Consider the following 25,788-nt stretch of genomic DNA (forward strand, 5'->3'; position numbering starts at 1 on the left):
CGCTACAGTTCAAACAAGATTGAGTTGAGTGAGACTGGCAGGGACCCCGGAGGTGGAGGGGAGAGCCTGCATGTCTGAATTCAGGGTCCAGGTTCCTTCTCAGTCCCGGCCTCCTGAGAATACCAGGAAATGACCGCACACTTCTCTAGACTATCAATACAAGCCAAGTTTCCCTCTAGGATAACCTGGCGCCTGGACCACGCCCACAAATGCCAGTCAGGCAAAGCGGCAGCGTCGCCACACCGCTAAACCCACCCCCCCGTCCTTGCCCCGCCCCCTGCTCCGCCCCCTCAGCCCTGCCCGGCTCAGCCCGGTCCCGTCAGACGCCATCACACTGAAGCACCGCCTTCGCGCCTGCGCAGACCGGACCTGCGGCAGGAAGGCGGAAGTCGTCGCGCGTGCGCTCAAGGGGAAAGGTGTTTCTTCCTCCCTCCCCTTTTTTTCTAAGACGGCTTAGCTAGGACATGCTTCCGGGTCGAAGGGTTTGCTTCCGGAGAGCGGGAAGGCTGAAACGCGGTGGTTAAGCTGGAGTCGAGTTGGCGAGCTTCTCGGTGGAGAAGGCTGTGGCCATGGACAGGTCAGTTGAGGTGGTAATGGTTAAGCTAGGACACTTGCCCTTCCTGCTTGTAGGGCGGAACTAAACAGTCGAAGCCCGACTCCCACAGGAAGCCGAGGAAGGCCCGGGTGCTAACCCTAGGACTCCTTCCCCGGGCTGGGAGTCTCTGCAGATGATGGAAGAAAGGTAGCTTGGGTCGGGAATGGATACGGACAGTGATCGTCCCTTGCGTTTTCGCGGCAGCTCTGCCATCTGTTCTGCGTTTGGGGGCAACGTTTTTCATTGCTGGGGTGGGCGGAATAGGAGGTGGTCTGGCTTTCGACATGCCGACTGACCTGACCGAGATCACAAAGCCAGACAGTGACGGAACTGGGATCTCAGCCCAGACTTTCTGATACAAGTTCCAGCATCAGGTAGTTACAGTATTAAAGTCTTTCTATGACCCTGGCACTATGCTAGCCTCCTGCTATACAGGTGAGTTTTTCGTGTTCTTGGCCTCTGGGAATTAGTTGTAGTGGAGGAGACAATGGAGCAGTGCAAAATGATGTGTTTTAACTTTTCTGTGGGAAGAGAAAATGAGGATGCGATAAAAGTCTCTCTGCCACGGGATCTATCAGGAAGACTTCTCAAAGGAGGTAACTCTCTAGTTGGCCTGAATAATAGCTAACATTGAGTGCCTTAAATGCTTTGTTATTACCATATATATTGTATTAGCTAATTTAGTCTTCCTACAATCCTATGAAGATAGGTACTCTGATCCTCTTTTCATAGATTACACTGGGGCTAAAAGAGTTTAAGAACTTAGTGACAGTTAGGAAGCTAATAAGTAGAAGAACCAAGTTGCCCACCTGATATATGTGTCTCCAGACTCCAGGAGGCTCTTTGGTGAGTAAGTGTTCACCAGGTGGATGAGAGGGGCAAATGTAGGCTTCTGTGGAAGAAACATCTACAGGGTGCAAGAATATGAAAAGGAAGGCATTGTGTAGCTGAATGGTCACATGCAATGTATGTTTGTATGGGGATGTTTGTGGTTGAGTATAAGACTGAACTGGTAAGTCGGGGGTTAGATTGTAAAAATAAAGGAAATTTGGACTTGATTCTATAGGCTTCAGAGCTATCTTAAGATTTTGAGTGGAGGAAAAAGCATGTGAGATTCTTGTCTCAAAATACAGGTCTTTTTTTTTGTTTTTAATGTTTATTCTTTTGTTAGAGAGAGAGACAGAGCATGAGTGGGGGAGGGTCAGAGAGAGAGGGAGACACAGAATCTGAAGCAGGCTCCTAGCTCTGAGCTGTCAGCGCAGAGCTGGACACGGGGCTCAAACTCACGAACCATGAGACCGTGACCTGAGCCGAAGTCAGATGCTTAATTGACTGAGCCACCCGGGCGCCCCTCAAAATATAGGTCTTTTAATTCACACGATTTATTTTCTAGACCTTGAGCTGAGAACAACGGGAGATCAGGGCAACTGCAACAGTACTGAGACAGGAGATGCCATTAGTGTACTTTGTGGAGAAATGACTTGAAGAGTCATTTCTCCAATTTATTAGAATTCTTTTTTAGTTAGCTCCCCATCTCACCAGTCCCAACAACAGATTTTATTTTTCGTAGTACCCATGGTTTGAAGACTTTTGGAAACTGCGGAAGATTCTTTTAAGAGATGGTTCCTGCAATTTCAGGGAACTCCTCAATTCAACCAAGGAAAGACCTGCCTTCATGAAGCAATTATGTAAAACAGTGCTATGATATAGATGCCAAGTGTTGAAATCATTCCATAGGTGAGAATAACATAGTGAGTGCTAGAAACTCAAAGATGCCTGTGCAGGAAAAATTTGAGAAGTGGGCTTTGAGGGATAAGCAGGGTTTGGAATCAAAGAGCGCTGTTAACCAAAAGGTCAAAGACTTGGCTACTGGGATGATCTATGCTTTGACTGACCCAGGGTCTTTTGCTCCAGTCACGATAGAGTTCTTTGCAAATGGTACATTGTCATTTCACTCACATGAACTTAATTATACTGTTTTAGGAGCGGCTATGGAGAGATGTCATCTCCTGTGATCCGAGAGGCAGAAGTGACTCGGACTGCACGGAAACAGAGTGCTCAAAAAAGAGTTTTAAGTATCCTTTACGTTGTAAGCATCATTATTCAAATTACAGCATGCTTGGAATCAGAATTATAGAATTGTCTTTTTATGAGAGATATTAGACATTCAGTATTATAATAAAATGATAGGGAAATTGTTAAAATTTGTGTTACCCTGAAAATAAGGACGTTCTTGCTATCCTGTTGTAGCTAGCTTCTGCTGAGATGAGGTATCCTTTTTTTATTTGAAATCTAAGTACTCTTAGTTCAGTGTGTAGTAATATAAGACTGATATCTGAGAAATTAAGCAGTAGAGGGAGTGATTTACTCTTTGCATAGAAAAAGTGGTAGCCATCAAAATCTTGTTGAAAAGTGTATTCAGATATTTTATGTATTCAGAATATGGTTGATTCTAACTTTAATGGTGTCTTTTTTGTATGGAAAACTTTTCTTAACTCTTCCTATAGTTCGGCCATCCCAAGATGAAATTTTTGCTAATACTACACCAAGAAACCAGGTTATCCCTCGAACTCCCAGTTCGTTTCGACCACCTTGTAAGATTTTTTTTTTTTTTTTTTTTTTACTGTTTTATTTATTTTCGAGAGACAGTGTGAGCCGGGGAAGGGCAGAAAGAAAGGGAGATAAAGGATCCAAATTGGGCTCTGCGCTGACAGCAGCAAGCCTGATGCGGGGCTCTGACTCATGAACTGTGAGACCATGACCTGAGCTGAAGTGTGATGCTCAAATGACTGAGCCACCCAGGTGCCTCATAAGAATTTTTGCCTTTAAAGCATTTAAGAATATAGTAATGTATATTAATATGTACAAATATATAACAAGTATTTGTTGTATATATAAATATTATGTACAATATATAATATATATATTTATATATATATAACAAGTATTTGTCATATATATTTGTATATGTTAAATATACATAATATTTAATAACTAATATAATATTTAATAATAGTAATAGCTATATGTTAAAGCTTACAGTACACATGATAATCTTTGGTTACAATATCAATAGTTAAGAACAAATAATAATGATTGCATTACTATTTGTTGAACCCTTACCATGTGTGAGGCACTATACATAAATACACAATAACTGTGATGTAGGTATTCTATCTCTATTTTACCAAAACTGAAATCGAGACGTGGAGAAGTTATTCAATGAGGATAGCATGGCTAAGCATATATGTAAGTGATGGAACCAAAATTCAGACAATGATCTGTTTACTTCAAAGCCTGTGCCCTTTACACTAAACTACCTCTTCAGTATTTGTAAAATTGGAATATGAATAATCCATGGACTCATTAGTGTCTTTCTTTTTTTTACTACTTAATTATGTTATAATGAAAGCATCTCTGTTTGCAGTAAAAGATTTTCCTGCTGGGCTCACTAGTACCAAAAGATCAAATTTACAAAAATAAGTTAAATCTTCATATCATGGAAATGTTAATATTTAAAGGATTTACTTGGTTAGAATCTAAATAATTAGAAACAAAGTTATTTATTGGTTGTTTGATTGTTTTGTTTTCATGATCAATGTTCATGCACTTTGGATTCTTTTTCTAACCTCTTGTTTGTAGTTACTCCACCCAGCCGAAGCTTACTGAGGCATCCAGATGTTTCCTGCATTCTTGGAACAGGAGGGAGGTCTCCCCGGCTTACACAGTCTTCAGGGTTCTTGGGAAATCTGTCTATGGTATGTGGAAAAATGGGGTAAAAATTTCCCCCTTTTCATATAAGTAAGATATGGAGCTTAAAAGCCTTTAGTGAGGTTTGAAGTCATAGTCCTCAAAAGAGTTAACTAGGTTACGTAGATTGAAACTGTTTTTTGGTTAGGCTTTCAGAAAACTGAAAACCTTAAGCATCTCCTGTCACAGTTGGAAACTAATGCCAGCAACATTTGGGTGCAGGTAGAATGTGTTAATCTGACAGTCTGCTCCTCTGAAGAAATACTTGATTGGTTGCTGATGATCCCTGTTTTGAAGCATAGAAGAGTAGGAAGCCAAGAGAAATGGATGAAGAGTATCATAAGGAAGAGAGACAATGTATTAAAGGAAAGAAAAGAGAAAATGTTGGAAAAAGTAGATGAGACACTCTTTAGAAATCACTGTGTGGTACAGTATTGAAAATAGAAGAAATGTAGTATAAACATACAGAATGACTTGACCTAGGTGTTCAAAATACCCTATAAAAAAGAAAGGATTCAATCTAATAAGAGAAGGAAACAGAAGAGTTCTGTTGGAGTAGTAGAGGATGATGGAAAATTTAGTGCTAAAAACAAAATAAAAACAGTTCTGTGTTTGGCTCTGTGCTTATTAAAAGGGCACAGCGATTTTTTTTTTTAAGTTTATTTACATTGAGAGAGCAAGCAGAGGAGGGGCAGAGAAAGAATCCCAAGCAGGCTCCACACTTGTGAGTGCAGAGCCCGACATGGGCTCCATCTCACAAACCGCAGATCATGACCTGAGCCGAAATCAAGTCAAACACTTAACTGACTGAGCCACCCAGGCGCCCCAGAAAAGTCACAGGGATTTTTGCACACATTTGAAATTGTCTAGATTAGGTGTTTTCTGAAGAATGGTTTAGCTTGTTAAACCTCTCCTTAAAAGGATAAATTGATTTGTTAAATACTTCTTATTGTCTTACGGATTTTTAGAATGTTAATGTCTAACAATGATATAGTCATTGAATAATTTTACGCTGCTTTTGAATCTGGTTATGTTAGCAGCATTTATCTTATTTTGCTTAAAAACATGAGTGAATTGACTGCATCTGGGGTTAAACAAAAGAAGATGACTTATTATTTATTGCTTCAGAACTGCAAGATTAATAGTAAGATTTCTAGTCTCATAAAGCCTAGGACAGAGTAAATTATTAATAATATGGGCATTATTATAAAATGTTTGGGTTTAAATAAACATTTTTATTGTTGTTTGTGCCTGGATTTTAATAAAGACAAATTTTTAAACCTTCAGACAGCTTTCTCTGGTTTTCAGAAGATCTTAAATAAAGGTGATTTTAAGTAAAGGTGAATTTAAAAAAATGTGGGGGCGCCTGGGTGGCTCAGTCGGTTGTGCGACTGACTTCGGCTCGGGTCATGATCTCACGGTTTGTGAGTTCGAGCCCCACGTCGGGCTCTGCTGACAGCTCAGAGCCTGGCGCCTGCTTCGGATTCTGTGTCTCCCTCTCTCTCTGCCCCTCCCCCCCTTCATGCTCTGTCTCTCTCTGTCTCAGAAATAAATAAACATTAAAAAAATTTTTTTTTAAATGTGTGTGCACACACTTCAGACACGTCCGGGAATAGAACAAGCCCTCATGTGCTCTTTGCCCAGTTATTAATATATGGCTGATCCTATTTCATCTACACCCACAAGTGTTTCCCCTTTGTTACTTTACACCTCCCAGATTTCATACCATTTTACCCATAAATATTTTTGTGCATATCTCTGAGACATAAGACAATTCTTTCTTTAACACGATGCCATTAACACATCTAACATTCCACACACGCACATACGTACACACAGAGTAATTTGTTTATCATCTTAAATATCCATTTTGTGTATATATATGTTTTCATTATTGTATATATTTTACTAAGTGTTCACATTTCCTCGGCTGTGTCAAATTTTAAGTTGGTTTGTTTAAAATTTCCTCAGTTGTATCATGTCTTCTTAAGTCGGTTTGTTTAAATCAGGATTCAAATAAGGTAAACACACTGCATTTGCTTGATGTGGCTCATCTTTTAATCTGTAAGTTCTTCCATCACCCTTTTTGTTAGCGTTTATATGTTGAAAAAACTGGATCATTTGTCCTGTACGTTTTCCCAATAGTGAAAAACCGATGTGAACTTAGAGCAGTATGACCGCCTTATTTTACATGTTAATATCAGCTTAAATGTTACAAAATGCAGTATTTATTGCCTTTTAAAAAAAGATACGGAGTGGTACAGAGAAGAAAACAGTATAAAAGCTGTGATTTCCTTAACAAAATAGCCATTAATGTCTTTTTTTGTACTCAATGGCAATAGCTCATTACTTTTCCGTATCTTCCTTTTTTTTTTTATAGGTAACTAATCTGGATGACAGTAATTGGGCTGCTGCATTCACATCACAGCGTTCAGGACTCCTCACAAGTACAGAGTCCCACAGTGTAACAGAGGATGTAACTCTCAGTGCCGTTATGTTACGTGAGGATGATCCTGGCGAAGCTGGTAAAATGGCGTTAACTCTTTAACAGTGTAGCCTGTTGGCTTGACTGAGACCCAGGAAACTATCTCCTATTCCTGAGCGTCATTATAAAATATTTTTCATTAAGCTGATTAGTTATGGTTATGGCTGAGCCATTTAATGTAGTAGCTCTGGAAGGTTGAGAGTCTCACCTTCGTTCTCGGAGCGGCATCTTGCCACTTCATTTTTCAGTTCAAATACCTTGTTAGGTTATTAGATAAGTCTCATATCTTCATTCTTTTCGTATTTCTGTTGAAAGGGCATCTCTTTTTCTCTAGGTTTAGTTTTTATCTAATATTGACATGTTTTCACCTGGATGCTAATGCTGTCTTTTTTTCAAATAGTATGAAGACCTTTCTAGTTTCAGGTTGGTTATTACCATTCCCCTTTGGAAAGAAAAGTTTGCTTTTCATGTGCCTGTATGTGTTCATTACCACATGGGATCTTCATTTTATCATCATCGTCAGCTAACGTGCCAGAGTCCGTGTGCTTACCCCTGGGTGAACATTATCTTCTGTAGCGGTCCATTGAAGAGTTACAGTAGCTATTACCGTCAGAGGGGAAAGGGAACTGCTGCTCAGAATGGGTAGCTTGCATAAGCTCACCTGGCTAGAAAGTGATGGCACCAGGATTTGAAACTAAGCAGTTTGATTATACAGCCCTTCTCTTAACACTGTGGTAACCACTGCTTCCTTATAGTATCTGCCAGTAATAAGTACTCAGATTTTGAGTGATTTAGATATCCTTTTTACTAAATAGATAAAATAGAAAGAAAAAAAGTTCATTTTTAGTATGAACACTGGATGAGACCTTCAATATGATACAGTACTGTAGTGGAGTGTGTATGTTTTCCCTGAGTAGAATATATCATCTTAGTATCTGTTACAACTTTCTCAGCTACTTTGTTATGTGTTTAAAATACAAATCAGATATTTTAAAATTTGGCTCATATTTTTGTAGTAGTTGTTGACAGATTAATAGCCAACACATCCGTGTGCTCTTAAAAGACTTGTAGGTAACAAGAGAAAAAAATACATTGAACTACATCAAAATCTAAAATTTTCATGCATCAAAAGATACAGTCAGTAGAGTGAAAAGGCAGCCCACAGAATGGGAGAATGTATTTGCAAATCCTATGTCTGATAAAAGGGTAATATCTAGAATGTAGAAAGAACTATAACGTGGGGTGCCTGGGTGGCTCAGTGGGTTAAGCATCTGACTTCAACTCAGGTCATGATCTCACAGTTCTTGAGTTTGAGTCAGACTTTTTGACTTTTGCTTTTGTTTCTTGTGCTTTTGGTGTCATATCCAAAAAGTTGTTACCAAGACCAATGTCAAGGAGCTCTTTGCCTATATCTTTTTCTAGGAGTTTTATGGTTTCAGGTCTTAAGTTTAAGTCTCCATTCCATTTCAAGTTAATTTTTTTTTAACATTTATTCATTTTTGAGAGACAGAGTACATGAGCTGGGGAGGGGCAGAGAGAGAGAGGGATACACAGGATTTGAAGCAGACTCCAGGCTCTGAGATGTCAGCACAGAGCCCGATGTGGGGCTTGAACCCATAAACTGTGAGATCATGACCTGAGCCAAAGTCGGATGCTTAACCAACTGAGCCACTCAGTTGCCCCTTTAAAAAATTTTTTTTAGTGTTTATTTATTTTTGAGAGAAGCGGAGCACAAGTTGGGGAGGGGCAGAGAGAGAGGGAGACACAGAATCCAAAGCAGGCTCCAGGCTCTGAGCTGTCAGCACAGAGCCTGACACGGGAGTTTGAACCCACAAACCATGAGATCATGACCTGAACCAAAGTCAGATGCTTAACCGACTGAGCCACCCAGGTACCCCACAAGTTAATTTTTATGAGTGGTGTAATCTAGGGGGTCCAATTTCATTTTTCCATATGTGATCATCAGTTTTTCTAGCACCATTTATTGAAAAGGCTGTTCTTTCCCCAGTGAGTATTCTTGGCTCCCCTGTCAAATATTAGTTGACTATACATGCGGGAATTTGTTTCTGGATCCTATTCTGTTCCATTGATCTATGTGTCTGTTTTTATGCCTTCTCATACTGCTTTTTTTTTTTTTTTTTTTTAACTTTATTTATTTTGAGAGAGAGCATGTGCACATGAGAGTGGGGGAGGGGGCGGGGAAGAGGGAGGGAGAGAGAGAATCTTAAGCAGGCTCTGTGCTGCTTGATCTCAAGAACTGTGAGATCATGACCTGAGCCCTAATCAAGGGTTGGACACTTAACAAGCTGAGCCACCCTAGGGGCTTCTCATACTGTTTTAATTACTCAAGCTTTGTAGTATAGTTTGAAATCAGGAAGTATAGTACCTCCAGCTTTGTTCCTTCTTAGGATCGCTTTGGCTGTCCTGAGTTGTAGTTCTGCAAGATGAAAAGAATTCTGTGGATGGATGATGGTGATGGTAGCACAGCATTGTGAATGTACTTAATGCCACTAACCTGTACACTTAAAAATGGTTAAGATGGTAAATTTTGTTATGTTTATCTTACCACAGTTACAATTTTTTTTAAGTTTAATTTATTTTGTTGGGGCGGGGGGAAGGACGGGGAGAGAGAGGGAGAGACAGAATTCCAAGCAGACTCCACACCACCAGCACAGAGCCTGATGTAGGGCTCTAACTCATGAACTGTGAGATCATGACCTGAGCCAAGATCAAGAGTCAGACACTTTAACTGACTGAGCCACCAGGCACCCCACCACTGTTGTAATTTTTTAGAAAATACAGCAGAAAAAAAAGAGATACGTAGCTGTGTTGTTAAGTTTTCATAGAAACATAATTACCTAGGAGTATGTCACTTAACTTTCTTGTTCCTTTTCTTTTTAATGTGTTCTAGCATCCATGAGTATGTTTTCTGATTTCCTGCAGTCTTACTTGAAGCACTCTTCAAATACGGTTTTTGACCTTGTAGAAGAATATGAAAACATCTGTAGTAGTCAGGTAAGTTACTTTCACTCCATTGTTGGTCAAACTTCAGTACTCTTAGTTTTTTGAACAGCATCAACCTGTGAATTTCCATACTGTATTTAAGGGGGGAGATGTCTTAAGGGTGTAGTGGCAGGGGTAGCATGGTTGGGAGGTTAGCCAGGGCAGCTCTGCTTTTTGCTTATTGAAGGTCCATATGAGATTTCTTTGGGAGACCGAAGGATTCTGCTACTTAAAAAAAAAGGAGAATCTAGAATATACAAAGAACTCTTTAAACCCAATAATTAGAAAATGAACATCCAATTAAAAAAACAGACAAAACACATTAACAGACACCTCACCAGAGAAAATCTACAGATGGCAAAAAAGCATGTGAAAAGGTGTCAACATCATATGTCATCGTGGAATTGCAAATTAAAATCATGAGATGTCATACGCCTAGTAGAATGGCAAAGGTCCCCAACACCTATCAATACCACACGCTGGCAAGGGTGTGGAGCAGCAGTAACTCTCATTCGTTGTTGGTGGGATTGCAAAACGGTGGAGTCACTTTGCAAGACACTTTCTCAGTTTCTTAGAAACCTGAACATAGTCTTATCATATGATTCCACAACATTCATACTGTGGTATTTACCAAAACGAGTTAAAAACTTAGGCCCACACAAAAACCTACATATAAATGTTTATAGCAGCTTTATTTGTCATCTCCTAAATTCAGAAGCAACCAGGTTGTCTTTTAGTAAGCGAATGGATAAATCAACTGTGTGTATCTAGACAATGGAATATTGTTGAATGCTAAAAAGAAATGAGCCATCAAGCCATGAAAAGACAAGGATGAACCCTAAGTGCATATCAGTAAGCTAAAGAAACCAATTCGAAAAGGCTACATATTACATGAATCCAACTAAACAATATTCTGGAAAAGGCAAAACTTTGGAGAGAGTGAAAAGATCAGTGGTTCCCAGAGGGTGGGGGAATATAAGGATGAAAAGTGGAACCTGGTAAATGTTTAGGGGAGTGAAACTGTATGAGATAAATGGTGGTGGATACATGTCATTTATGTCAAAACCTGTAGAATATACAACACCAAGAATGAACCCTTATGTAAACTATGGACTTTGGATGATAATGACATGTCAGTGTAGGTTCATTGTTGTAACAAATGTTCCACTCTGGTGCTGGATCCTGATAGGCAGAAAGCAATGGGAACTCTGTACTTTCCACTCAGTGTTGCTGTAAACCTAAATCTGCTCTAAAACATTAAGTTTGTTTTTTTAAAAAGGAAGAGGAAGAGCATTTGGCTGGCTCAGTTGGAAAAGCATGTGACTCTTGATCCTTAGGGTCATGAGTTCAAGCCTCATGTTGGGTGTAGAGATTACTAAAAAAATAAGCAAATAAATAAATGGACTTTATTACATTCAAGAATGATTACAATATAATAGCCAACATTTCTTGATCGTTTAATATTGTTTCAATAATCAATCTCTGAATTGTTCCATTATAAAAGCAGTAACTTCATTAAATAACTGAAGCAGTAACAGTCACTTAGTGAATTACTAGAGTTAGGGTTCCAATAGAAAATAATGAGAAGTACTGATAACACTTTTATTAAACACTGGCCTTAAGACAAAAGTAACATTATTTTGTGAGTACTTTTTAAAGAGAGGGAAAAGGTGTTGTGGTGGTAATGATTCTTCATGTTCTGAATAAGAGCGATTCTGTGTCTGAATTTCACTTCAGAAGATTAAGAGGTACTGTTCAAAACTTTTGAGAAAGGTTTCCTTTACCCTGGATTCTTAAACCTTCTGATAAATAATTTTGTGTGTGTTTCTGGGGAGAACATCCATGCTGTTCGTTAGATTTTCACATAATGCCTCAACCTGAAAAAGGTTAAGAACTCTGGTTTTAGAACAAGGAGGGGACTTTGGTTAAGTTGTGGTTAGCAATGACAGTGTTTTAGTACCAATCTTAAAATATTTTTCTTGATTTGATATATGGTATAAATTTTCCAGGCATAAATTGAAGATAACTTTATTTTCAACTTTCATTGCTATGCTGTTAGTCCATGTTATCATTTTGTCAGGAATAGGTTAGATTTGGTTTATCTTCTGGTTAGATATAGGTTAGATTTGTCAGGAATAGGTTAGATTTAGCTTATAAAAGAAGAAAAAAATGTATCCATGGCTGTTCTTGTTTAATCTGAAATTTGGAGTATATTAAACTTTTACATATATACTCACATAAACACACCTTACTTCAAATTAAGACCGTTTCGAGTGGGAATGTTATATTTCCATTCAATTTAAAAAAGGCAATAGATAGGAAAAATTCATACTCTAAATGTGTGTGTGTGTGTGTATGTTTAGTTTTAGAGCTGTGCACTTGAAGAATACGCAGTTATGGCTCAGAATGATAGAAAACCTCTTTACATGTGTGTCTTTACGTTAGGTGAATATACTGAGTAAAATAGTGAGCCGAGCAACACCTGGACTTCAGAAGTTCTCAAAAACAGCCAGTATGCTCTGGCTTCTTCAACAGGAGATGGTCACATGGAGGCTGCTGGCTTCTCTGTATAGGTAAAGTTGTGTAGGCCTCATAAGTGAAATAAACACAAGGTAACCAATAGGCAAATTAATTTAATTAATTTAAACATGGTTTGTCTTTTTAATGTTTATTTATTTTACAGGGAGAGAGAGAGAGAGAGAGAGAGAGAGAGAGAGAGAGAGAATGAAAATCCCAAGCAAGCTCCACGCTGTCAGCACAGAGCCTGACATGGGGCTCAGTCCTAAGAACTGTGAGATCATGACCTGAGCCACCCAGGCCCCCAAATAGGCAAATTAATTTAAAAGTTGGAGTAGGATGTGTGGAAATAGGTTCTATCTTTGGTACTTACTGTTTCTAATGCCTCATCATTAGATGATTATCAGGAGTGAGTGAGGAGGGAAGAGGGGAATATTAGATCATAAAGCTGGTAGCTCCCAAAAATAAGATCAGGAAAGTACTGAAAATACTGCAGTACTTAGGATAGACAAGAAAAAGAACTCTGCTTTGGATTCTGTGTCTCCCTCTCTCTCTGCCTCTCCCCTGTTCATTCTCTCTCTCTCTCAAAAATAAATTAACAGTAAAAAATCTTAAAGAAAAGGAACTGAAAAATAGACTTTATATAAAGTGGCAGTTTGAAAGAAATTAACCAAATATTCTGTCTCTCAGATGCTCAGTGGTTTTGCCTCTCATTCTCTGCTTTCTCACTGTGATGAGAAAATCCTGAAAGAAAATTAGATTATATAATTTTTGCCATGTGAAAACAATTATATTAGCAAGTTCAGTGTGTGCCTTAGCAGGTAGCCAGGAAAGACTTTTGCAGTGTCTGTTTTTAGTAAATATCAGATTTGCTCAGATGTCAATATCCGATCCAGAAGGTACTTACTACTTGTATCTTTGTTTCAAAAGAATGATTAAGTTTATTGGAAGCTCAACTTGTTTATGCTGGAGAGAATGTAGGTTTGTGTATATATATAGTTTAAAAGGTGATTTCATATATTTATGCAATTTAAGCCTTTTTCATTTTGTTATTTTTCCTCAGAGACAGAATACAGTCTGCATTAGAAGATGAAAATATGTTTGTACTTAGTGTAAGTTTAAGATTAATTTTTTTCCTTTATAAATGTTTAAAACTTAAAATGGTTTTTAATAACAGGATTTGATTTCTGACCCTCCATCTTGAGTTTCTTCATTTAAAAAATTTTACAAGTAAAAGATACAATCTCATAAAGTAATCAAATATTGATTTATATTATAGGGTAAAAGGTAAAAGTCCTCTTTTATCCCTTACTGTTCTAACAATTTACAACCAGACACTTTTCTGTGCATCTTTATATGTATATATACACATGGTTGTGTGTGTGTGTGTGTGTGTGTGTCTGTGTCTGTGTGTGTGTGTGTGTGTCTGTGTCTGTGTGTGTGTGTGTATGTGTGTGTTTTAATGTTTACTTATTTTGAGAGTGTGTGCACACGAGAGGGAGAGAGTATGTGTGTGACGGGGCAGAGAGTATCTCAAGCATGCTGTCAGCACAGAGTTCCAGTTTGGGGCTCAAAATCAAGAGTCAGAGGCTTATCTGACTGAGCCACACAGGCGCCCCATGGGTTTGTTTTATTTTTTTAACATAGAGTATGATTTCATTTATACGTCATACTAAGAGTTTCTTTTTTAATCACCAATATTTGTTTTTTCTGTCAGTTCATGTAGGTTTACCTTATTTTTTCATAATATGCCAGAACTGAAATTTTTTCAGACATTCTGATAGACATATTTAGGTTGTTTCCACTATTTCTGCTGTAGCAATCAGTAAGGCAGTGAACATTCTTCTTCGTATTTGTCTATGTATTTCAATATTTCCTACATTTCTGGAAGTGAAATTGGGTCAAAATTTGATAGATTGTCATCTTGCCTTCCTAATGCAGTGTACTGACAATGGGTGAAAATGCTTCCTCTAACTCATTTGACGTTGCCAATTGGAGATTAGGTGTGTCACTTTAATGTGTATATTATCGATTATTAGCAAGGTGGAGTGTTCTTCATTTTTAAAAAAACGTTTTTTTTTAACGTTTATTTATTTTTGAGAGACCGAGTGCTAACAGGGGAGGGTCAGAGAGAGAGGGAGACACAGAATCTGAAGCAGGCTCCAGGCTCTGAACTGTCAGCACAGAGCCCGACGCGGGGCTCAAACCCACGAACCATGAGATCTAGACCTGAGCTGAAGTCGGACGCTTCACCGACTGAGCCACCCAGGCACCCCTAGTATTCTTCATTCTTAAACCTTAATATTCTTACATGAATTCTGTAATCATACACTTTGCTCATTTTCCAATTATTGTTTCCTCTTGTATATGTTAAAGATAGTCCTCCTTTTACTTGTCGTTCAGTTTTGTTTAAGGGGTCTTTGTCAAGTAGACATTCCCATTTTTATATGATCACATCTGTGAAGTTTTCCTTGATCATTCATTATCTTGTGTCTTGTTAAGGAAAGCCCTTGGATTGTGAAATTTTATTACCTATCAATTTCTGCTATGTAGAATGAAAGAGTTTCTATTATTTTTTTCAAATTTTTATTTAAATTCTCATCAGTTAACATATGGTGTAATAATTGTTTTCAGGAGTAGAATTGAGTGATTCGTCACTTATGTATAATACCCAGTGCTCCACACAGTTTTGTCCTTAATGGCCATCACCCATTTAGCCCACCCCCACCCAAGAGTTTAGAAGTTTTTAAATGTTCACTTTCTGATAATGTCACATGATTGCATCCTGCCCTTTACTATGATTTTTTTTGCTTGTTTCATTTTGTTCTGTGTTTTGTTTTCCCTAAACATCTCTGAGGAAGTAGAGTTTTAAAATTCCACGAATAGCTAAAGTATAAAGTATCAAGAACAGCTGCAGATTGATCTAGCAGTTTGAAATTTGCTTAAGAAAAATTTTCACACATGAATGTACAGATCTGCTGTGTGGTTAAATGTTTATGGGTAATTGAATACATGTCAGGTTCACCTTTTCCTTTCTATTAAAATAATATTCTTAGAACATCTTTTTTTTTCTTTCTTTAAATAATTTTTTTAATAGGCTCTTAATGCCAGTGAGAAAGTGGTGGTGGAAACATTATTTCAGAGAGATCCACTTGTCCGACAAAGTCAGGTAAGATTAGAATTTTAAAATATTTTTTTATGAAGCATGGAGAAAAGGTAAATGACACACAACTGAAACTTTTTTAAATTTAAAACTTAAAAAAACTGTTTTTCTTTTTGATGTTTTTACTTACAGTTAAAAGGAGTTATGAACCTTGTTCTTCAGTTTTCAAATAAATAGCCCTAGCATTTCCAGGAATAGCTTTTTAAGAACTGTATTATTCCTATAGAAAATTTCGTTCTTTTGCTATATTTATGTATCTTAAAAAAGCAAAAATAGTGGTTGGAAAAATTGTTAGTTGGTATTTTTTAATCAGAAACATTTTGAATTAAGGATGGAAGTACCATTTCAAGTAAAACAGTAACAGATTTTATAGTTAATGGTCTTTTTTTTTTTTTTTTTCCTTTCCTAGCTCGTGGTGGATTGGCTAGAGAGCATTGCCAAAGATGAAATTGGAGATTTTTCTGATAACATTGAGTTTTATGCAAAATCAGTTTATTGGTAAGTTACTAAACGCTTATTCTTGAAGTCACTCAGTGTTGGTTTTGTTTGTTTATCTTTCAACAAGTATTTAAATTCAGTCTGTCAGCAAAGCAGACAAAAACCCTGCCTTTATGGTGTTGACATTATTTAAGGGAGTTAGACCACAAATAAATATTTAGCCTGTTGGGCAATTAGAGCTTTGAAAAAAAGAGAGTTGATGGATAGAAGATGACAGTGGGTACAACTTTAAATAGAAGAGGTAATCAGGACAGGCCTCTTCTAAGGAAGTAACAGGTAATGAGTGAGAGGAGGCAAAATGTGCAAAAATTTGGGAGACAAGTTGTTCCAGACAGGAACAGAAACTGCAAAGATCCTGAAAACAAACTATTTATGCAAGGAGGCCAGTCTGAACACAGCAAAGAAAAGTATGGTAGGAAATGAGATTGAAGAGAGTCAACTCATATGGGACTTTTATAGGCAGGCTAGGGTAAGGCTGTGGGACCTTATTTTAAATGTAATTTGATTATCAAGAAGATACTTCTGTTATGTTTCTAGCTACTTGTGCTTTTTTGAAAAACTTTGGTCACTACATCCTTTAATACTTCTAAATTATTTTAGGACCTTGAAACCAAAAAGCATCCCTAAGTTAAAGGGACAGTTTATATTAAGACTCGAAGAAACTGTTCAGATTGCATTTGAATTCAGTAACATTATGCCTGTACAAAATCTGCAAGTCAATTATTATATCTTTTCTGTGCTAACTAGGAAATTAGTGCTATTCAGTGGTTGTCAAAAATTAAATCTTGAGTAGTTGTGATTTTTCTGGGAGAAAGAAATTTTCATTTAAAATTGAAAAAGTTAAGGTAAATGTCTTCGCACATTTTTTATGAGTTAGTCTTTTCTTACTGGTCAGTGGAACAGAATAGAACTGTAAAACAGACCCACACTTTGATGGTCAGTTAGTGTTCAATAAAGGCGTCTAAGCAATCCAATGAGGGAATGAATGTCTTTTCAACAAACCTTGCAGAAAAACGAGATATCATGCAAAAAAACACCTCCCTCACACCATACCCAATATTTAATTCAAGATGGATCATAAAAGCTAAAACCACAGAGCTTTTAGAGGAAAACATAGGATATCTTTGTGACTTGCGGATAGGCAAGAGTAAGAAAGATCATAGGAAGCAATAATTGGGAAAGATTGATTCGATTTCATAAAAATGAAAAACTACTCATTAAAGACATCATTAAGAAATGAGAGAGGGCGAGCCACAGACTAGAAGAAAAATATAAGACTTGTAGCTGATAAGAGAACTACAACTCAATAATAAAAATATAATAATATAGTAAAAGAAAAAAGGGCGGGGGACAAAGATTTGAACAGATAAGCTCACAAAAGCAGACAGATGAGTGGCCAATAAAGACATGAAAACATGTTTAGCATCATTAGTCATCTGAGCTAAAATGCCTCTTAAAAAAATTTTTTTTTTTTAATATTTATTTTGAGAGAGAGCAAGCGAGCATGAGTGGGGGAGGGGCAGAGAGAGAGAGGGAGACACAGCATCTGAAGCACGCTCCAGGGTCTGAGCTGTAAGCACAGAGCCTGACATGGGGCTTGAACCCACGAACCTCAAGATCATGACCTGAGCCGTAGTCAGTCACTTATCTGACTGAGCCACCCAGGTGCCCCTAAAATGCCTCTTTATATTTAGCATTTTTGCCTGATTTTCTGAGTTTGTACTCTCTTTTTCTACTTTGACTTGATTTTATTTCCTTAAATAAACATATTAAAGTTACTCCTTTTAAAAATGTTATATTTTTTCTTGCAGGGAAAATACTCTGCATACCCTGAAGCAGCGGCAGCTGCCTTCTTATATAGGAAGTGTCCGTCCCCTTGTCACTGAATTGGTAAGTTTCTTTGAAATGAAAGTTGTCTTCAAGGTTTTGTGTTTGTTTGTTTTTTTAATTTTTATTTTTATTTTTTTTTATTTATTGTGTGTGTGTGTGTGTTTGTTTTTTAAAGGCTGAGAATTTTCTTCATAGGGATCCTTGTTTTGGTTTCCCAAAGATTGGTATATACCGTTTACCACTAACTACTTGGTTGCCTTTGAATTTGATGGAATGTATTTGAACATTTGAACCTATTGCCTATGAATTGTAAATTGTAAAAGAAGGTAGAGAAAGTGATTTGCCAGCTTTAAAAACAAATTAATTTTGGTCTTACAGTAAGGTTTGACTCTTCAACTTTAAAGTGATGACTCATGAAGCCTCTTACATATAAAAAGTGGGGGGGGGGGGTGGGTGGTGGGGGAGGAGAGGGGAGCTTTGCATAAGCTTGAGGTTAGAAAGGCCATTCTAGGATATGAGTAATAGGAATAACAATAGATTTGAAAAGAAAGGAGTCTAATTCTTGTAGAAATAAAGAGAGAAAGAAATAAAGAGAAATAAAGAAACAGGAGTCTAATTCTTGTAGAAATAAAGAAAGAGAGAAATAAAGAAAGAGGAAATGTGCACTAAATGTTTATAATGAAAAGTAGAAGTAAGTAACAGATGGAAAAATTGATAGAATTCTTTGGGAGCAAAAGTGGTTTTGATGAAAATTGTTTGGAAGCTACTGGAAGAGCTTGAAATAAATCATAGCTAAATCACCCTGTAGCAAACAACTAAAAATCATTTACTTTTAACGTGGAAAGTGGTGATTTCCTTTTTGCCAGAAAGAGACCATGTTCCAAAACTGAATGATTGTATCGGTCCACAAAATACTTATGAAAGTAGCCATTTCACCTAAAATGTACTTTATTTTCTGAATTGATGTATTACCATACATAAGAGTAGCATTTAAAATAAGAGTCACATTAAAATAGTTTTTCAGTTAGGGGCACCTGGCTCGCTCAGCTGGTTAAGCATCTGACTCTTGGTTTTAGCTCAGGTCATGATCTCACAGTTCGTGGGGTTGAGCCCTGCGTCAGGCTCTGTGCTGACAGCAAGGTGCCTGCTTGGGATTCTCTCCCTCTCTCTTTGCCCCTCCCCTGTTCGTGCATACGCGTGCTCTCTTTCTCAAAATAAATAAACGTTTTCAAAAACTAAAATAGTTTTTCATTTAAAATTCATCATGAAGACCACTTGTGATGTTTGCTGCAAAAGTGAGGACAATATGTTATCCCAAATGTTTAAAGGCACATTTCTTTATCCATGAAAAATAATAGGTGGGAATAAACTTCTAGGTAGATTTATTTATTAGAAATCTGTTCTTGAAAAATTATTTTATTGGACATCAGTGTGTTTTATATGGCCTTAATCCCACTATGGCTCTCCTCTCATGTGAGAAGCACTTTCAAGTCATAGAATGTATTATTGACTCTTCCTTCAGTGTTTCCTCTGTGCTCATTCTCCATCTAGACCTAATTCTGTTTAGGATTAACTTGGAGGTACAGTTGCTACAACAGGCTACAGCTCATGTTGTAGCATTTTTAAGAGTTGCCTGGTTTGGCTGCCATTGTGTTTCTGCCTTGTCTGACGGAGGTATGTACCTTTGTGGGCCAACAGTCTTTTTTGAATGGGCAGCAGACAGTTCTATGGCTCTCTGGAATGCTTGTGTGATACTTCACTCCCTTTGTTACTTAACTAAATTGTAAATAAACTTATCTCAGTATATAAACTCGAGAGTTTTATCATCTCTTGGGGATGTTTAAAATGTATGTGGGTACAAAGAATTTATTGTTATTTGTTTATTTATTTGTTTGTTTGTTTGTTCAATAGGACCCTGATGCTCCCATTAGACAGAAAATGCCCCTTGATGATCTGGATAGAGAAGATGAAGTCAGATTACTCAAATATCTTTTCACTCTAATCCGTGCTGGAATGACAGAAGAGGTAAGTCATATACACCCTGCTAGTTCAGTTTCAGAAGTCATAGACTCTTTCAGTTGGAAAGGACCTTTGTGACTACCTCGTATGTCTCCTCGATGCTGTAATCTCTGCCACATTATTTCTGGATCTACTTTGTGTTTGAACATTTCCAGTGATGAGAAACACATTACTTCAGAAAGCAGTGCATTGTAGTTTATGCAACTCTAATAGAAAATCTTTTGTAAGAAGTCAGACTTTGCCTTCCCAAATTGTACTGCATACCCTAGGCATATCCCCATTATTTTTAGTTCTGATTTTTAAGAGTTAAGAATGAGTCTGACCGTAATTGCTCTTCTAGGTGACACTATTTACCTGTGAAAACTACAGTGGCCCTCAGACTTCTGCCTTTTAACTTCATGTTTTAAAATCTCTTTTGTTGGGAGGGTGCCTGGATGGCTTAGTCAGTTAAGCATCTGACTTTTGGCTAGGCTCAGGTCATGATCTTGTGGGTTTTGGAGTTCAGGGCCTATGTGCCGGGCTCTGCACTGGCAGCATGAAGCCTGCTTGGGATTCTCTCTCTCTGTCCCTCCCCACACTTGTATTATGTCTGTTTCTCTCAAAATAAATAAACTTAAAAAAAAAAAAAAAAAAGATCTTTTGTGATAGTGAAGATATTCTATAGAGAATGTTTAGTATCTAAGTAGACAACATACTGGATGGCTTTGCTGACTCTTGAGGACATCCGGTGCCTAGGAGCTCCAAGCTTACGGTAACAGCTTGTGCCTATTTTGCAGTCTCTTTGGCAATGTTCTTTAGAGAGACATATGTTCAAACTATTAGAATTTCTTATAGTAATAAGTGGTAATAAGCATCATTCCTTTTTTCTTCTTTTTAATTTTTTAATGTTTATTTTTGAGAGCGAGAGACAGAGCATGAGTTGGGTAGGGAAGAAAGAGAGGGAGACACAGAATCTGAAGCAGCCTCCAGGCTTTGAACTGTTTGCACAGAGCCCGACGCAGGGCTTGAACCTGCGAATCGTGAGATCATAACCTGAGCCAGAGTCAGACACTTAAACGACTAAACCACCCAGGTGCCCCTCTTTTTTTTTTTTTTTTCCAATTAAGAAAAGAAGTGTTTATTACATACTAATTTATTCAGAAAATAGTTAAGTTCCAGCCACTCTGCCAGGTGGTACGGAAAATAACTAGGAATCATAGTGGCAAATAGGGATGTATTTTAAAAAACAGAAAACAAAAATGTGATCACATTACTGAAGGTTTGAAAAACAAAAACCTTCAAGGTCCCACTGCCTTTACAAAACCATAGATAATGGGGTTTTTCTTTCTTCTTATTTTTTACTTCTAGCATTCTTTTTTTTCTTAGAGCTAGAAAGAGCTTCAGTATAGTCCGTGTTTTCCAGTGGTCTCATTTACAAGCAAACAGTAATACAACACTGAAACTTGGAGAAGTTTGGTGACTTTCAGGGTCACAGAATCAGTGAAATAATCAAGGCTGGAATCCAAGGCTGTGATCTCAGTTCAGTGCCTGTTCTATTACAATGTGGTCACTCTGGCTGTACCACTCACTGTCTGTGTGTCCATGAGTAAGCTAATCACCTTTGTGCCACGATTTTCTCATCCATTGAACAGGCACAGAATTAGCACCTCTCTTTGGGTTCATATGAGAAATGAGATAATTCCTGTGAAGTATCTAGCACATTGTCTGGCTTACAGTAAATACTCAATAAATGAGAACTTTCATTATTAACATTTTCATCTTACATATGATGAAAATTCTTTTTCTTTTTTCCTTTTTACCTTTTGACCCCCTTCATCCATTTCTCCCACTCCCAACCTCTGGCGACCACCAATCTGTTCTCTGTATTTATGATCATGTTTTGTTGTTTATTTTTTTAATTGCACGTATAATAAGAGCAGTCCTATGGTATTTGTCTTAGTCTGACTTCACTTAGCATAATGTCCTCTAGGTCCATCCATGTTGTTGCAAATGGCAAGATTTCATTCTTCTTTGAATGATATTCCATTGTGTATGTGTATTGGTATATGTATATATACCACATCTTTTTATCCATTCATCTGTCAGTGAACACTTATGGTTGTTTCTATGTTTTGGCTACAGTATATAATGCTGCAGTGAACATGAAGGTGTATATATCTCTTCAAGTTAGTGTTTCTATTTTCTTTGGATAAATACTAGAAGTGGAATTGCTGGGTTGTAGGGTAGCTGTATTTTTAACTTTTTGAGGAACCTCATTGGTTTTGGTGTTGTTGTTGTTTTGTTTTGTTTTGTTTTTGTTTTTTTTTTTTGAGAGAGAGGGAGCAGGTGAGCTAGGGGCAAAGAGAAAAGTGGGGCTTATCCCAAGCAGCGCTTATGTTACACCTAATGCGGGGCTCGTGCTCACTTGAAGCGGGACTCTAGCTCACCTGATACGGGACTTGAACTCATGAACCATGAGATCATGACCAGAGCTGAAGTCAGATGCTTAATGACTGAGTCACCCAGGTGCCCTCCTTATTATTTTCCTCAGTGGCTGCATCAGTTTACGTTGCCACCAACAGTGCACAAGGGTTCCCTTTTCTTCACATCCTCACCAACACTTGTTATTTACTATCTTCGGACAAGACCTGTCTTTTATACCTCTTTTGAACATAATTGTAATCATAGTATACATTAAGGTTTTTTAATAACTTTATTTAGATACAATTCACCTACCGTACAATACATCCATTTAAAATATACAATTCAGGTGCACCTGGGTGGGTCAGTCAATTAAGCATTCAACTCCGGGTCAAGTCATGATCTCGCGGCTTGTGGGTTTGAGCCTCGCGTCGGGCTCTGTGCTGACAGCTCAGAGCCTGGAGCCTGCTTCAGATTCTGTGTCTCCCTCTCTCTCTCTGCCACTCCCCTGCTCACCCTCTGGCTGTTTCTTTGTCAAAAATAAAATAAACAGTAAAAAATTATTTTTAAATCTATAATTCAGTAGTTGGGTATATTGCATTATTCATTTTTTTTCACTGTGGTAAAATATAGATAACACCATTTGTCGTTTTAACCATTTTTAGTGTACATTTCAGTGCCATTAATTGCATTTCCAGTTTTGTGAAACCATTACCACTATCTATTCCCAAAACCTTTTCATCACACCAGACAGAAACTCTGTAACATTGTGTAATAACTCCCCGTTTCTCCCTTCCCTCAGCCCTTGATAACCTCTGATCTACTTTCTGTCTCTCTGAATTTGCCTATTCGAGCTATTTCATGCAAGTGGAATCATGCAATATTTGTTCTTTTGTATCTAATTTATTTTACTTAGAAAAATGTTTTCAAGATTCTATATTCAGTTTTTATCCTTCCTTTTTTAGATAGCATATCAAAGCATTTCCCCATGTTAATACATAGCTTTCATTATGTTTAATGGCTATAAATCCAGAATGATGTTTTGGGGTACGATATTCTTTAGTTACATTAGTTGGGTTCTCTAGGTTCAAGTGGTAGAAGCCCAACTCAAGTTACTTACATGGGGAAGAATTGATTGGCTTGTGGAACAGGGAAGTCTGTGGGGTCATAATCTGGTTTTAAGCAGGATCCAGGGATGGTATTGGGATACTGTCTCTTTCCCAGGCTCTTGGCCCTGTCCTCCTTTCTGTGGCTTCATTCTCAAGAAGCCGCTCCTTGTGTCTCTGATGGCCCCCAGCAGCTCCAGACTTGCATCCTCCTGCCAGCTAGCAATTCCAGCAAAAGGACTGTGTCCCTTTGCCAGTATTTCCAGCAAGAGTCCTAGGAATGATTCTTGTTCGATCACATGCCTAATCTTAGGGTTTGGAGGTGGGATCGTAGGATCTGGCCCAAACTATATGAAGTAAATGACGAAGAGATGGTTCCTAAAGAGGTGGTCTCTCTATCTCACTGATGTATCTTGCTGGTTACTCTAAGTTCATCTGATTCATCACAGTGCACACAAATATCAGTGGGCTGAATGAGCACTAGCACCCTGTCGTTATAGAGACTGACAATGTTTTTATAATACTTGAAGTCAAGGGTCATCAACCTCTTTAGCCCCATTTGTCTCTAGCAGAATTAAATGCCTGTGAGCCCCATGGGAGCCTCCTCTGCAAGCCCAGAACCAAAGAGCAAAGGGTAGCAAAGTGAAATGCCATGACTAGTTGTTGTCTGCATCTCCCTTTGAAGTATCATGCTTTAAGTTACCTAATCTTGATATGTATTGCTTGTACTTTTCTGTAAGGCACAGTGCTTTTCCAGTATCACACTTGGTTATAGGACTGACTGCTCTTTTTCTGTTTCTAAAGGCACAACGACTCTGTAAACGTTGTGGTCAGGCATGGAGAGCTGCGACACTTGAAGGCTGGAAACTCTATCATGACCCTAATGTTAATGGAGGTATTTTAGTAGATTTTATTATGAGAATTTAATCTCTGGGTATGTATTTAGCTCTAAATGCCAATCTTTGTGAAGCACAGCTTTTGTTTTTAGAAATTGTTGAAATAAGGAGTTCTATATTTTATACTATAAATTTTATTTCTTTTACTGTTTTATAGGAACAGAATTAGAACCTGTGGAAGGGAATCCATATAGAGTGATTTGGAAAATAAGTTGTTGGAGAATGGCAGAAGACGTAAGATATTTACTGATACTCATTTTTACTCTAATTAATTGAAGGCCTGCTGAAGGTGCTTTGAAACATTCAGAGTAGTGTAAGACTAAAGTTTCTGTTTTCAAAAAACTTCTGATCAAATTGGAGAATAAGGATGGTCAGGCTTAACTACTAATCAAACACTGATAAAAGATGAAAATATGAAAGAGGTACCAAGTGAGTTCAGAGAATAAACATTTGGGCTAACCTGGCTTCCCAGGAGAGAGAACTGAATTGCACTTTAAAAAATTACTAGGATTTTGAGTTCTTGGGTGTGAAAAAAAAAGGAAGGAATTCTAGGTAGGATGTATAGGTTGGACAACTCAAGGGAGGTAGGTCTACCAGGTTGGAACAGAAGGCTCACAAAAGAATTACAGTCAGTCCTATTATGACATCATGTGACTTGTGCATTCCTAAAAAATCACTACAGCATGCAAAATCATGCAAAAAATCCACAGGGTTTTTGGGGAAAATGGAGTTGAGAGCACAATACTAAAAAATTCTCAGTGATACATAAAAGGGTAAAAACTCAATAAAGCACTGTTAAACAGGAAATACACAAATGCTACAATAACTACAGCATTTTACCTTGAAAAAGCACTGAAGTTTACTTGTGGAATTGAGGGTCAGAGGGTTGCAGCTTGTGAGTTACTGTGAAGTATAGAAGGAGGTCAGCTGAAATCAATCAAACTGAAAATTGTCACACAATGTGGATGGGTTTAGCTTATAACACATGTAATGAAGTGAGGTAGTAAGTAAATGTTTGAGGTATCTCAGTTTTGTGTAGTATTTCTAGGTGACATCATTCAACCAGGTGTAGTTTTCTGCATTCACCTAGTATTACTTTCGGATGAAATTGTATGTTATGGGAAATTTGCATCATGTTTAAATAGTTCCTTAATAGATCAGTTGCATTGGAACCAATTCACAGTTTCAAAACAAACATTGTAACAGGACTAATGGGAAAGGTGATTGAAAAGGGTAAATTAAGAACAGGCATTGGTGGTCCTCAAGTGTTGCTCTAAAGAATGAGTATATCACAGATAGCAGTGAACCATCAAAACCTCAAGGCACATGACAGCAGTGTTTTCAGATTAGCATGACAGTGAAAAATAGGCTTAAAAATTGAATGGACTATAGATGTCTGGCTGGCTCAGTCGGTGCAGCATGTGACTCTTCATCTTGGGTCATGGGTTTGAGCCCCCACATTGAGTGTAGAGATTAACAAAAAAAGTAAAAAATAAATAAATAAATAAATAAAAATGGAATGGACT

General features: G+C 37.7%; 1 protein-coding gene across 5 annotated transcripts in view; it reads left to right on the forward strand.

Annotated features, from left to right (window-relative positions):
• The first annotated feature begins 352 nt into the window (after nucleotides 1-352).
• The window catches only part of NUP107 (nucleoporin 107), a 43,154-nt gene continuing 17,718 nt past the window's right edge, over nucleotides 353-25,788 (forward strand). Inside the window, exons 1-15 of one of the 5 annotated variants that reach the window (XM_042947119.1) lie at nucleotides 353-577; nucleotides 2,166-2,332; nucleotides 2,579-2,670; nucleotides 3,103-3,189; nucleotides 4,238-4,353; nucleotides 6,726-6,870; nucleotides 9,742-9,845; nucleotides 12,279-12,406; nucleotides 13,414-13,462; nucleotides 15,448-15,519; nucleotides 15,923-16,011; nucleotides 17,823-17,901; nucleotides 19,753-19,866; nucleotides 24,171-24,261; nucleotides 24,420-24,496. In XM_042947119.1, the coding sequence (XP_042803053.1) occupies nucleotides 2,595-2,670; nucleotides 3,103-3,189; nucleotides 4,238-4,353; nucleotides 6,726-6,870; nucleotides 9,742-9,845; nucleotides 12,279-12,406; nucleotides 13,414-13,462; nucleotides 15,448-15,519; nucleotides 15,923-16,011; nucleotides 17,823-17,901; nucleotides 19,753-19,866; nucleotides 24,171-24,261; nucleotides 24,420-24,496 (1,227 nt within the window). In that variant the 5' untranslated portion in view covers nucleotides 353-577; nucleotides 2,166-2,332; nucleotides 2,579-2,594. Of the gene's footprint in view, nucleotides 578-950; nucleotides 1,031-1,095; nucleotides 1,192-2,165; nucleotides 2,333-2,578; nucleotides 2,671-3,102; nucleotides 3,194-4,213; nucleotides 4,354-6,725; nucleotides 6,871-9,741; nucleotides 9,846-12,278; nucleotides 12,407-13,413; nucleotides 13,463-15,447; nucleotides 15,520-15,922; nucleotides 16,012-17,822; nucleotides 17,902-19,752; nucleotides 19,867-24,170; nucleotides 24,262-24,419; nucleotides 24,497-25,788 lie in introns of those variants that run through there. The other 4 variants (XM_042947121.1, XM_042947120.1, XM_042947118.1 and 1 more) reach the window with 4 other exon arrangements.

This window comes from Panthera leo, chromosome B4, assembly GCF_018350215.1.
Source record: "Panthera leo isolate Ple1 chromosome B4, P.leo_Ple1_pat1.1, whole genome shotgun sequence".
Lineage (NCBI taxonomy): Eukaryota > Metazoa > Chordata > Mammalia > Carnivora > Felidae > Panthera > Panthera leo.